A 15,059-nucleotide genomic window follows, 5' to 3' on the forward strand; every position below is an offset into this window, starting at 1 on the left:
TTAATCCTGCCAGTGTAATTATTGCAGTTTTTTTATAGGGACTTCTGGCTACTTGGACGATTCTAAACAATGATGAATATCCTCACGCTCTGCATGAGGACCACCAGCGTCACCAGAATCCCCACAGGAAAGCACTGAATAATGCTTTCCTATAGGGAGGTCTAATGCATGCACGCAGCCATTGCCCCGCATGCGCATTAGGTCTCCCCCATCGGCGGAGGAGGAGGAGCCTGACCCAGCGCTGAGGGACATTGGTGCTGGATTCAGGTAAGTGGCTGAAGGAGTTTTTTTTTGAATTCTTTATTTTTGGTATGCAGGTAGGTACAACAGTGCCTGTTTCGCCCCAACAGCGTTAGCAGGCTCGATTTTCATATTCATATTATAACAGTTGAGACATGTTGAGTATGCATACATTTTTAAAGGAATAAAATACTAAAACGGTAAACCATGCGGTAACTAACTATAAGCATAAATGGTTGAGAGTAGATTGGCATTCCTGGTTAAGGCATCGCGTTGTAGTCCTTATGCCTGTACATTAATTAGAAACAACTTGTGATGGTATATACTTGCTAGCGAGTAAGACAGGTGTGTTCTAGGTATATTAGCCTGCCCGTCTATTACCAGTTGGTGTAGTGGAGAGACGTGTGTAGTATAGGTAGGCTGAAGGAGTTTTAACCTCTTCAGCGACATTGTGCTTGCAAAAATGAACAGATATTGTGCTTGCAAAAATGAACAGTTTAAAAAAATAAATAAACCTTTTTAAAGATGTAGCTCATCCCATCACCTGTCAATCAGTTGTCATAACTTAACTTAGAGCTATTCCAAGCATAAAGGGATATTTTGGGGCAGACAGAATAGAGATAGATTTATAATACTGGTCAGTGGTCATAGAAACGCAAGTTGTAGAATATACTAAAAGACATCCTGGTCTATTTCCAGGGCTCATAAAAAGTAAATGTAAAACGTTTGCATTGTATTCAAATATATTTGCATTGCTTTAACTGTGTTCTTTATAAATGGCTCACATTAGACATTGCTATCACTGCAATCTTAAGTACAACTGCCATCACAGCTACGTGCCTTCTTGAGTGCTTTACACATTGCTCAATAATCAGTAGGCACCCTGTCAAGTCCAGTCATATGATGGTCAGTAGTTTGCTAATGAGCAATGTTATCAGAGGCTGTGTTGAATCGTAAAGAAGATTAGATGGCCAGCTATTGGTGATAACAGCATCATAAAACAGTGGTATCCGAATAGGCATATTTAAAGGCTTCTGCTGTTTAGAAAAGAAGAAAAAAAAAAAAACCTAAATTGCAGATAGAGAAAATAACTTATTAAAAATAGCCTAAACTGTCTAAACTAAACAATTTGGACTGCAGACACCAAAGATTAACTTGTAGAACTGAGTAATTATGTGAAACATCTCATGTTCTACAGATGGACTTTAGCTAAACACCCTTACAGCTGTGGAACGACATAACTTCCCGTGACTGTGGGAAAAAGGCGGTGGAGTGAGACCATTGCAGCTACATGTATACACACTGTGCAAACAGTAATGTCTCATAAAATGGCTTAATTCCATGGCTTAATGTGCCGGATCTCACAACGCTCAAACTGTATTATTTTATGGAAACATTTGTTTTCTTCCCAATGTGTATTCCATGCAGCTTGTACAAAATTTAAAGGGGCACCCAGACCACTTCAGCTAATTAAAGTGGTCTGGGTGCTGTGACCATTTTGCACTTAGTACTGCAATGTAAAATTGTATCACTGTAGCAATGTTTACATTGTATCACTGTAGCAATGTTTACATTGTAGCTATAAGTCTGTCCTCTGTGGCTGTCTAACAGACAGCCACTAGAGTGCTTCCGGAATCCAAACGGACTTTTGGTCCGTTATCTGACGCTGGACGTCCTCACAGACCTCCAGCGTCAGATTTTCCCCATAGGAAAGAATTGAATAATGCTTTCTTATGGAGAGGTCTTATGCGCGCGGCCATTGCCGCACATACGCATTAGGTCCCCACGTCAGTGGAGGAGCGTGGGCGGAGTCTGACCTAGCGTCGATGGACATTGGCGCTGGATTCAGGTAAGTTGCTGAAGGGGTTTTAACCCCATTCAGCCCTGCGGGAGGAGGGCACTCCAGGTGCCTATAGTCCCAGAAAAATGGGTTTGCTTTCCTGCTAGTTATAAATAACAATGTGTAAACATCACTGTAGCTAAAGACAGCCCGGAGATGGCGTCATGCAAACAGCCTGCTGAATTTTGTGTATGTTGTGCATGCACAATAGGGAACACTCTCTCCTACAACGCTACTGTTAACTGGGCTGTGTATAAACAACTACAGTATCGCTTGTACCTGTTTAAATGTAAATAGTATTTGAACTGCTCTTTAGACAAACTATATATCCCATAATCCACAACTGGACAAGAAATTAGGAGATACAATATGTCCCCATAGAATAAGACGATCTTAATTGGAGTGTCTAATTTTAGTGTGGGAGAGGTCTGTCTGCAGCTGTAGGCAGACCCACCCCACAGTGCTACATGGGCTAAATTAAAAGGTAAGGCTTCATTTTTTTAAAATTTTGTTTTATACATTATCAATATTACACATAAAAAATATGGGTTCAGAATTTACTTTACTTTATTTAGAAAAACCCTTTAAAGGGGCACTGTAGGTAATTCAGCTCATTGAAGTGGTCTGGGTGCAATGTCCCATGTCCCTTAACTCTATGGTGGTAATTACTGCAGTTTCTGAGAAACTGCAACAATTACCTCTCAGGGTTAACGCCACCCTTTAGTGGCTGTCACTAGAGGGACTTCCAAGTGATTAGGTGACCGCGTGAGGACATCCAGCGTCAACCAAATGACCATAGGAAAGCATTGAATAATGCTTTCCTATAGGGAATCCTAATGCGAGCACGACGTTGTGCATGCGCAGTAGGTCTCCCCTGCCAATAAGGGCGGAGCCTGATCCAGCACCGAGGGACATCACCGCTGGATTCAGGTGACTGAAGGGGTTTTAACCCTTTCAGCGCTGTGGGGGGAGGGAGTGGGGCACTGTAGGAACCTGTAGCGCCTGGGAAAATTGCTTTGTTTTCCTGGCACTATAGTATCCCTTGAAGCATATGTTTAATATGTGTTTGGTAACTTACCTGATTGCATAGATTTATTCTAGATTTTTTTTTTATTTTAATTAAATATAGGTGGTTTGGTTAATGGAAACGGTTTTACAAGAAATACTGCATAGACAGTCATATTCAGGTACATATGTAAATGTTACAGGGATTCTTTAATGTGTATTTTAAAGCAGTACGAGGCATTACAAATAAAGTCATATTACTTAGTAAAAACAAAACAACCTAAAGGATAAATGAATGGCAGAGCCAGATTTAAAATGCAGGCATCCCAATACAATAGCAATGGATAGGCATATTCTAAAATGTTCATCAACATTTTAAACGTCTTTAAGTAGTCTCCTGGAAATAAAGCACTATCGAACATTAACATTGCTCTTAAGTCACGGGTTGGTGCTAAAAATGTTCTGATAAAGAAAGTGTGCTTATGCAGAAAAACTACAATGCCAATTAAGCAGCTCTTGCAGGCTGCTGACTACATCTGTATAAGGTATTAAACAGATAACTTGATTGATGGCACAGTCAAAGCTTTACATGAGCTAGCATGCTAAAGCACAGAAATACAATAGATGGAGAATCTTAGCTCAAGCATTAAAGCAAGAATCAATAGGTGCCAGTAATTAAACATATATTTTGTTTTCCTTTATAACTAGCGCATGGGAAAAAGGCGTGAAGCTAATTAACAATAAAGAGATGTTTTTTTTCGTTTTTTTTAAAGGAAAAGGTAATATGTCCTAATAGAAAAATCCACTTATTGAACCATTCAAGACATTTTATTAGCCTTTTTAGGCTATATTCTGCATTTATAGCCTATTTAAGGCCATAAAGGCAAAATATAGGGCTAATGAACATTAACACTTAACCCCTTAAGGACCAAGCTTCTGGAATAAAAGGGAATCATGACGTGTCACACATGTCATGTGTCCTTAAGGGGTTAAACCACCACTCAATGCCTTCTCAATGGTACATATCTGCTCCTGTGATATTTTCCTTACCTTTGACGTCACCAGCCGGGTTCCATGGCATGAAAATCACTAGGGAAAGAGAAGGAAGAGTAAACTGGCTGGTATGGGTATACTGGTGAGATAGACAAACAAATTAAAAACCGATAAATGGCAGGTATGCAGATACTGGAATATTTCAAAAGTAGCTTGCAAACCAAACTAGTTAATTCTTTATTTAAATTTCTACATCCATATTGCAAGTTAGCTTTTTACTTTATGTATCAGTATGCCAAAATTTGCTAAGATTCGTATCTTGAACCATTAGTGTCTGCACATATACCTGTAACCACTAGGAGGCAGTATGAATGCCTGAAAGAGTCACCCTACCCATTAGAGTAGGAAAGGAAGTCAGCCAGAAAGCAGGAGTCCCAGAAGTCCCTTTTGAGATCCTTACTTCCCTTACAGATAAGTGATACTTTAAAGGGACACTATAGTCACCTGAACAACTTTGGCTTAATGAAGCAGTTTTGGTGTATAGAACATGCCCCTGCAGCCTCACTGCTCAATCCTCTGCCATTTAGGAGTTAAATCCCTTTGTTTATGAACCCTAGTCACACCTCCCTGCATGTGACTTGCACAGTCTTCCATAAACACTTCCTGTAAAGAGAGCCCTATTTAGGCTTTCTTTATTGCAAGTTCTGTTTAATTAAGATTTTCTTATCCCCTGCTATGTTAATAGTTCACGCTATGTTAAAAGTTCAATTTAGAGATTGAGATACAATTATTTAAGGTAAATTACATCTGTTTGAAAGTGAAACCAGTTTTTTTTTTCATGCAGGCTCTGTCAATCATAGCCAGGGGAGGTGTGGCCAGGGCTGCATAATCAGAAACAAAGTGTTTTAACTCCTAAATGACAGTGAATTGAGCAGTGAAATTGCAGGGGAATGATCTATACACTAAAACTGCTTTATTTAGCTAAAGTAATTTAGGTGACTATAGTGTTCCTTTAAAATAAAATTTGAAATGTGTGCTAAAACTGCTAGTGTGCTTAAATTAAACACTTGGTCCTTCTTCTAAAAACTTTACCTACATAAATATAAATATTCTATGCATTCAAGTGATTAGCCTAAAGCCCCATCCCAAGTCACACCTCCAGGCACTCCTCCTAAAATATCCCTCCTGAGTCCTGAGCAATGTTATATAGTGAGAGGTAGGAAAAGGTCTCAGGTGCCGTTTTCAGCTAATTGGACAGACCTGTACACCATATGGTGTTGCTCTCAGACCCTGCAGTAAACTATTATTATTCAGATCTCATGAGGATTCACTTATCCCAAAAACAAGTTACTTGTCTGTTACTTCAAAGGCTTTCTTCTCAGGCATGTTATTAGCATACTAAAATAGCCACTGTACGAACCTCTTAAAAATAAACAGAATACACATTGAGGGAAGAGCGTCCACACACAGAAATGCTGTATATTGTGTGTGAAATGATACCTTAATGGGTATTTTACATTTATTTTGGTCTTTATCTATTAAGATATGCATGTGCTGTGCTGTGCTGCCCAAATACATTATATGTAGGAGTTATTATACACAAGTCTGTGAAGTATTGCAACTCAACCAAGAACATTCAAAGCAACATAAATAACAAATCTCGCTCTAGAACAATGGTACCCAAAAAGTAAATTCCCAGATGGTATAGAACTACAACTCCCATGATGCTTTGCATGCCTTTAGATTGCTTTAGAATGACAAAGTATCATGGAAACTGTATAAAAAAACATCTGGAAATCTACCTTTTGGGCACCCCTATTCTAGAAATTATGGTACCAAGGGAGCGCCAGCACTGTCCCTAGAAAACATACTGTCTTAGCACAGTTTGACATCCTACCTAGGTTTTGCCAGGTGCTATCACTCTATAGAGCAAAGCAGGGTTATGCAGGACTGCACGGACTGGCTGAGAGGGTTGGCTGAGCACTTTCAGCCAATAAACGCAGGCCTGTATTGGCCTTGCTTAAAGGGACACTAAAGGGACACTATAGTCACACAGTCCACTTCAGAGAAACTGCTATGTTTACATTGCAGGGTTAATCCAGCCTCTAGTGGCTGTCTTCCTGAGAGCCGCTAGAGGCACTTCTGCGACACAAGATGCAAAATTCGCATTCAGTGTGCAGAACATCCATAGGAAAGCATTGAGAAATGCTTTCCTATAGACTGTTTGAATGCGCGCGCGGCTCTTGTCGTGCATGCGCAATCCGCTCCACTCTGGAGCCGACGTCGGCAGGTGAGTAGAGGTCACCAGCGCCGAGGGAGCCCGGTGCTGGATTAAGGTAAGTAACTGAAGGGGTTTTAACCCCTTTAGCGGCAAGGGAGGGGGACCCTGAGGGTGGAGGGGTCCTAAGGATGATATAGTGTCAGGAAAACAAGTTTGTTTTCCTGACACTATAGTGATCCTTTAATTCTACAGACATACCTGGCTCCTTCTGCTGGTGAAGACCAGATATGGCACTGGTACCATGGAGGACTCATGTAAATTGTCAATCCATGCAAAAAATGGGTTGTAGTGGTTATGGTGCTAAGAGTGTTCAATCAGAAAGGAATGGTTTCAGAGTTTTAAGATGTGGTAGTCTGCCTCTAAGTTTAGAATAACAAAGCTTGAAAGTGGTACTTCAAACCTGTAGATACATAGAAAATATCCATCTCTTTAAAAGGGAGGCTTCCATATCTGCACAGATAGCAATTAATAAAACAGCCCAGGCATTCTTCAATATGATCCAAAAGAACCATCTAAGAAAATAAAGCTGCTTAGTTTGAAAGATGGAGGAGGAACATAGAACATAAAATACCAACAGCTTGGAGACGTGTTAATATCAGAGAGCAGGGAAGTAATATATATATATATATATATATATATATATATTTATTTATATATTTTTTTTTTTTTTGGCAGTTTAATCAAAATGTCTCAGATAATAACCAAATGTGTGAATTTCCATGTTTTCAGTCTCACTGTTAATGGACAGATTCTAGGTTTGGCACAGCCTAAATCTGACTCATTCATACCCATTCAGATACGGATTTCAGGGTTCCTAAATTTCCGGATTATTTAAGTTTTCCTACAAATAGATCCATGTAAAATATGTCCCTCCCTGATGGTAATGAAAGCCTCATTAAAAAGATGAAAGGGCATTGCCTCTATGTATCAATATTAACAAAATATCTATTTAAATCTAAACCTGTAAGTTCTCGGCCCTTCTTATGCCGTTTACTTAAAGGACACATTTTCAAATTTATATTTTTAATATATTACATTTAATGAAACGTAATGATATTTATTAATTGAAAAAAGGTTTATTTTTTATTATTTATTTTTTATCAGACCAACTGCAGCTCAACCTAACTTGTTTGCTACTTCAGTTTCACATAGAGCAAACACAGTAGCAATCAATAAACATAAAATAAAAATGTTTCACTAAATGTAATAAACGTTTAAAAAAAAAAGGGAAGTGAAAATTTGATGACCGGTGTCCTTTAATGCACGTTCAAGGAAACAAAGAGTAAACGAGAAACCCATTGCATATATATATATATATATATATATATATATATATATAGACAGACAGAGAGAGACACAGAGAGAGACACAGAGACAGAAAGAGAGTGTGTGTGTGATAACATTGATCTCTGCAATGCCACGACAATATAAAATATCTAAATATCAGAACATTCTAAAGTACTTTAAACACTATTGTCTAAAGGGTGCAGTTGGTGAAATGGTCAAGGGGCAAAAAGTTTCCAGGACATTTTAGGTGACTGAGGCTTTTTATGCTAGTGAACTAGTAATACAGAACAAAGTAGTTGGTTACTTACACAAACACTTTTATTAAAAAACAAAAGAAAAATTAAACAAATTTCTCTAGCGTCGGGTCTCCTTCAGCGGTGAGGAAAGGTGCCTAAGATGCCGCAACAGAGAATCATTGAATACATTGATTCTCCATGGCAGACCATGACAGCACTCCGTATGCACTTGTGATGTCAGGGTGGATTTTACCCTCTCTGCTGACCCCAAGGCCAGTTTTCTCAATGCGAGTAGTTTGGGAATGTGATTGGATGGATGAATTAATGGGAGTAGTTTTATGTATGGTTATATGGTGCATATGACTTGATGGGTGGTTGGATGGCAATTAGTGCATGGTAGGGAGGGGTAGGTAGCATGTTATGTGACAGGGTAATTGGTGCATGTAATGATGAGTGTATTTGTGTAGAGTGCTAGTGTTTGAATCTAGTGGTGTCCATTTAAAGTGTGCCAGTGTGTGCATGCAGGAGCATATTTGTGTATTTAGTTTGCATGTATAGGTGTGTGTGCATTGTGTTTCTATTTGCCATTACCCCTCTATTCATTTATCTTCCCTTCAGATGTTACTCCCTCCCTTTCCCATTCATGCCCTTCTCCCTACAACCCTCTGTTTCTCCAAGTATTCCTTCTTCTAGTTCCCACTTTCCTTATTTATTCCCCTCTTCATTCCCCATTTCTCACTTCTTCCCAACTTCCCATTCCTCACTTAATTTATCTTCTCACCTCCTTTAAACACATCTTCCACTCCTGCTTTAAACAATTTCTCTTTTCTCCCCCCCCCCCATCCATCACCTGTGCCCTCTTATCTCCCCTTCACTCACTTGTTCTTGTCTTATGTCCCCTCTTCCCCACTCGTTCACTTCTAGTCTTACCTCCTTCCCCTGCGGCTCTCTTATAATTTGTCCCCTTGCCAAGTGGTGCGGGGGCTTTAGCAGTAACTGCAGGCAGCCAGAGGTACCAGAGGTCGCACAATGTTATGACGATAACATCTTTGTGCAATCTCCTGTAGTACCTTCAGCTACCTGCAGAGGAGAGAGAACCTGCTGCTGCAGGTGCTGAGTGAGAAGGGGAAAAAGGTATTCTCCCTTTCTCGCACAAGCATTCCCGCTGTAGCACCAACAATGCAGGATTTTAGCAGGGCTGCCCCACTCCCCTGTGATGCCTCAAGGCCTTATGGGAAATCTGTCCGTGCGTAAAATCGCAGTATGTTACAGTATAAAGGCCAGGAAGCCCCGGTCCAGCTGATTCCCCTCACCGAAAGAGGCGGCTCTCATACTCAAAGGGCTTTGAGGCATGGCTTGAATCTGTGCTTTCAAGATTTATATTAAAATGAAGTTTTTGGGAGGCTAGGATGATGGGCTGGGGAGAGCTTTCTATGTATGTACTGCCTGGAAGAGTGCAGATGTTTAAATAGAATACTAATGAATATTGTATACAAAAATGGGAAACGATATATATATATAGTTATAATAAAATAATTCAAATAATATTGTGATATAAATATATATCGCAATATTATTTGAATAATTGAATTGATCTTTGTGCTATGATGGTCAGTATGCTTTCCGAGATATTTGTGGTCTCTTTGGCTGGCATCTCCTCGTTAGATTGCTAGTGTGCTGTCACCCTTAGAGAGAGCCGCGTCCATTGCAGTGAGCAGTCAGCTATTTGAATAATTTAAATGACAAAATACAGTAATACAGAGGTAGGCCACGGTTTCCCTTATTTATATTGCAAATTACATAAACGTCAGCAAAGAGTCAATATTCAAGTGTTAGTTGTCAGTACCAATGGAAAAGCTGGTTAATGAGAAACTGGCTTAATTCATTGGCATTGAAGAAACCCATATGCTGTAGAGATGCCGTTAATCATCGTATTCAGACAAGAGCTAGAGTGATGTAGCTGCCCAGTCCGTATTAGTGCCCAATCCACTGCTGCTGTAGGCCAATGTATGGTGAACGGAATGTGTGTGAATGGCATGTTTGTTAGAGATACACATGAAATAAATATTCCCTTTTCCAACATTCACTCAATAAATCAATGCTCTATCGGCTTAACATGCATTAATTTTGCCCTAAGCCTCTAACACTATGCATGAACCATGCGAAAGGCATTTGTTAAAACAGCTGTGTACGCCTGTCACATTATAACTGAAACATGGCCATGTGAACTGTATTTCAGAATAAAAAGGAGAAAAAGATAGATGAAGTAATCAGCTCCATAATGCTCTTTCCAAGTTGCACGCTCGAATGTGTAGAACACTGTAGCACTGCATCCGTTTTCAGTCTTGGAAAGAAGTAGGGGCCGAAAATCAATAAGTACATTAACAAGATGCATGTATATGCATCTGTAAAGGTTCCCTGCTTAACTACAATGAATGCTAGCCGAGGCAGAACACAGAAGCAGTGTTATTTAGATGCAGGAAGCTTTTATATTATACAAACTCAAAGGTCACAGTGGACTTTTTTGACTGAATATTGATTTGCTGCTGCTGCTTTGCATGCATATTGCTAAGCCTGACATTAGAATATTATGGCGGAATGCTATCCTGAAGGGTAATCAACTCAATGCAAACAGAATTTATGTCAAAATTGTTGCAGGCTACAAATAAATGTGTACCAGACACCAGTGACTTGTTTAGATCCAGTACGGAGAGCCACAGCTGCATTTTACTATGTAAAGAGGTTCTCGAAGCATGCAGACTCTTGCAAAGCTTCCGGCATTTTTCTATGGCAGGAGGCCTGTGCATTTGCATTGCATGGTAAATTATAATAGTAATGTATTAGTGCCTAGAATAGGGGTCCTCAAACTCCGGCCTACTAGATGTTGCTGAACTACAACTCTCATGATTCTCTGGCTATGTAATTCAAAGAATCATGGGAGTTGTAGTTCAGCAACATCTGGGGGGCCGGAGTTTGAAGACCCATGGCCTAGAAACTTGAGTTTGTAAAATTATCACAAAAACAAACAACAACAAAAAAAAAAACTTGTCAGTGAATCCCACTAGCCATGGAATCGCAACGACTCATTATAATTTTCCTTTGTGTATACAAATTATCGCACTGGGATGCTCTGCAAAACGAATGCCAAATTATAGTTATATAATTTACACACACACACTGATCAGTCACAACATTAAAACCACTTGCCTAATATTGTTCAGGTACCTCTCGTGCTGCCAAAACAGCTCTGATGAATGGAGGCATGTACTCCACAAGACCGCTGAACCTGCCAAGTGATATATGGAACCGGGACATTAGCAGCAGAACTTTAAGTTGCAAGGTGGGGGCTCCATGGATCGGATATGTTGTTCCAGCACATCCCACAGATGCTCAATCAAATTAAGGTCTAGGGAATATGATGGTCATGGAAACACCTTGAATTCTTTGTCGTGTTCCTAAAACCATTCATGAACAATATTTGCATTGTGGCAGGGTGCATTATGGGTGAGGCCACTGCCATCAGACAATACTATTTCCGTCCAGTGTCAGTTAGGTGACCAAAAGTCTGCAGGTCCCTCTAGTGGCTGTCTGGGTTAAGGTACTTTGGACACTGCACCCAGACCACTTCAATGAGCTGAAGTGATCTGGGTGCCTATGGTGTCCCTTTAAGTAAAAATAGGAGAATTGGCACCTCCTATTTGATTACTACAAATGCATCATTACAACTGCTGAGATATGTTGCAGAATGTGAATTTTTTATTGTAGCATAGCATTTGTACAGTTATCATCTCACATAGTTTTGCTACTTTTTAAATGCAACCTTTGCATACAGAATCACAGGTAACAGGTAAACATAACAGTCTCGGTAAAGCATAGGTATAGTGATATACAAATAGTTATGCATAATATTTCTAACTCGTGGTTGCATGGTATTAGTAAGACAAATTAACATTTGCTTGTTAGGGATAGCTTCCTTTTGGGGGGTATGAGCAATCTGGGAGGTACATGGTAATGCGGTTCGTGGGTGGTCTATTGGGCGGTGGGCCCGCTGGAGCAAGATTTTAAAGGTGGGATCGGACATAGAGCAATGTCTGAGGGTGATAGCCTAAGGAGTAGTCATCCGTTACATGCAGTCCAAGTTATAAGGTACTTGCGGTGTTCAGATTGTCGGCTGAGGAGTGCCTGTTGGACCGTTCGTTCTAGGGAAGAAGGGTTGGATTCTCTTGACGACCCATATCTTGGATGTGGTCGCTGGTGTCTTTGCTGCGGAGGTAGTGCTTGTAGTGGCTTCCAGGGATATCCCCAAGTTTTGCAGAAATGCTACAGAGTCACTTGCTTGGGTGATGTGTATTCTTTTGCCTTCATTGCTGACAGAGAGCCTGCACCCTGGTCCCCATCTGTATTGTATCCCCTTGGTTCTCAGTACTTGGATGACTTCTCTCATGGAGTGTCGCCATGTGGCTGTTGTCCTGGAGAGGTCATTATAGAACGATAGCTCAGATCCTTCAAACTCATATGTGTTAGCTTCTCGGGCGGCTTCTTGTACTAGTAGCTTGCCCCGGAGAGATTGAAAGCGGATGAGTAGGTCCCGTGGGACATCAGCTGGGGCTCTTGGTGGTTTAGGTATGCGAAAATGAAACTCCAGTAAGATGGATTTTGCTTTCGCTTGTAGTAGCAGGGAGGCTAGTAATCTGCGTAAGTAGTGTGTGATCTCAGGGTCTTGCACAGCTTCTGGTATCTGGCACTTAGCGTCTTCCAGTGCCGCCACTTTATTTTCCAAAATAGTGCTGGTCTTCTTCATTTGGGCCATTTCCCTTTGCAGGGTTTCAATTTTGGCTGTTGTAGCAGCTTCATTCACCTCCACGGCCTGTATGCGGGCTGTCATGGTGCCCAGATCTTCCCTGATTAGGGCCACGTCTGTTGCAGATTGAGTTTTAAGCTCCTTGAGCAGATGGAGGATGTCATTTGTTCAGGAGGTGGAGTACTCTCTCTTCTAGTGCTCCTTCTCTTTGTCGCTGCATCAGCGGCCTCCTCCATACTGTCTTCCGAGGAGTGTTCAGAGGCTTCCCGCGTGGGCGCCATCTTGGTAGGCCGCGGCGTTGCTCGGAGTAAATCGCCGATATTTTGAGAGGACGGCATCGCCTTGTTATGGAGCTGTTTGGACTTGCGTCCCATTGTGTTCTGACCAGCGTTGGTAGTGATTGGGCTTTTCTGAACTGCCGATTTCGTCGTTTGTAAGTGGATTTCTCCTGCAGCTCAGTGCTCGCACGTCTGCTTGGGTTGCTTGCTAGCTCCGCCCCCTCATTTTACTGCATTCTTATATTTCCAAAATAACTGCACTGCTTTTGGAACACATGTCAAATCACTTTATGAAAACATTTATATGATGAATGAATAAATGTACTGTGCAAATCAATAGTAAAATATAGTCACCCAGACCACTTCAGCTCAATGAAGTAGTCTGGGTGCCAGGTCCCCCAGGTTTTAACTCTTCAGATGTAAACATAGTAGTTTCAGAGAAACTGCTGTGTTTACATAGCAGGGTTAATCCAGCCTCTAGTGGCTGTCTTCCTGACAGCCGCTAGAGGCACTTCTGCAACACTGGATGCGAAAATGGCATTCAGTGTGCAGGACATCCATAGTAAAGCATTGAGAAATGCTTTCCTATGGACTGTTTGAATGCGCGAGCGGCTCTTGCCACGCATGTGCATTCCACTCCACTCAGGCGGGGGAGGAGAGGTCAACAGCGCCGAGGGAGCTCAGCGCTGGATTAAGGTAAGTGGGAGGAGGGTCCTGAGGGTGGAGGAGACCTAAGGGTTGTATAGTGTCAGGAAAACAATTTTGTTTTCCTTACACTATATAGTGATCCTTTAAATTAAATATTCTGTTAGACTTCAGTTAACAGTCTGGTAATAATCACTCCTCCTACTGAATGGTACAGATTTATTCTGGATTTGCTTTACAAATTAGTCATAATGAAAAATACATTTCCTCAAATTTTTTATGGGACACCCAAAGCTACATTATATAGAGTAGTGGATTTTTATGAAAAAGAAATGCTCACACTGGAAGAAGTACTGGTTGTTTTTGCAGTGAGTGTTAACCAAAAAAAAAGACCATGAAAACATTATGCTTCTGTAGCTTTATATATCAGTGCTAAAGTTACAGAAGCATAATGTTTTCATGGTCTTTTTTTTGGTTCTATATAATGCAGCTTTGGGTGTCCAATAAAAATGTGAGGAATTATATTCCAATTTTCATTATGACTATAATATGCCTTTGAGCAGTAGAGATTTACAGACACATGAGGATTCTGGGAGTTGTAGTTCAGCTTCCAACTTTCCACTCTGGAAATTCATATAGTACAAGGCACATTTGGGAGCAAGATTTAAAATGTTGTCCTCAGTTTAGGGTAATTTCAGAATATTTAGGTTAATGTTAGGGAACATATACAGGGTTATTTACTAAAGTAAGTATTCAAGGTGGATTCAATAAGTGAATTTAAAACAGACAGAGTTGGTGACCCAAAAGAATAGCAGACTTTCCTGATGAGTGTCATATACACAAATTAAAACTAAAATAAATTTAAATAATTGGTGGAAAAATGGCACTCATGCAATAGGTTATCCGTCATGAGAGCCCTATCACCGTACAAGCTACCAGCAATCATGCACCATTGCAGGTGCAGTAAATTTGGCCATTCATGTAGATATGAGCATAGAAATTACAAAATCAGTTCAATTATAGGAGCTAAAAACAGAAAAGATGATATGGGTCAGAAGTCGTTTAATGTTGTATATGTGTGTATATTACCAAGCATACACATATATCTTCAGAGGAATGAGCACTGAAACAGGTATTCTTATTTTTTTGTATTATTATTAATCAGCTATAGAATTTTATACCTAAACATAGGTGATTTGTGCTAGTGTTTAAATGGAAACAATAAAGTAAAAATGATTCCCTATTTTTTATCTAATGCATTGTCTATATAAGGCATAACGTATAATGCAAAAAATAAAAAATAAATAAGGAAAGAAAAAAAAGGATAAAATAACAAATACTTATTTTCAAGATATAAACTGTACACCTTAAGCTGATTACAATATAAAGCAGACCATTCAGTCACCAGGAGGAAGCTCAAGCGTTAAATAACAGAACAAAGGTCTGTTCCGAT

At 40.2% G+C, this 15,059-nt stretch overlaps 1 protein-coding gene across 2 annotated transcripts in view; it reads right to left on the reverse strand.

Moving 5' to 3' along the window:
- The window catches only part of ENOX1 (ecto-NOX disulfide-thiol exchanger 1), a 597,059-nt gene that overhangs the window by 452,252 nt on the left and 129,748 nt on the right, over nucleotides 1-15,059 (reverse strand). For both annotated transcript variants that reach the window (XM_063425978.1, XM_063425979.1), the window contains exon 3: nucleotides 4,136-4,174. In XM_063425978.1, coding sequence (XP_063282048.1) covers nucleotides 4,136-4,166 — 31 coding nt within the window. In that variant the 5' untranslated portion in view covers nucleotides 4,167-4,174. The remainder of the gene's footprint in view (nucleotides 1-4,135; nucleotides 4,175-15,059) is intronic.

The sequence above is a fragment of the Pelobates fuscus genome, chromosome 1 (assembly GCF_036172605.1).
Source record: "Pelobates fuscus isolate aPelFus1 chromosome 1, aPelFus1.pri, whole genome shotgun sequence".
NCBI classification, from domain to species: Eukaryota; Metazoa; Chordata; class Amphibia; order Anura; family Pelobatidae; genus Pelobates; species Pelobates fuscus.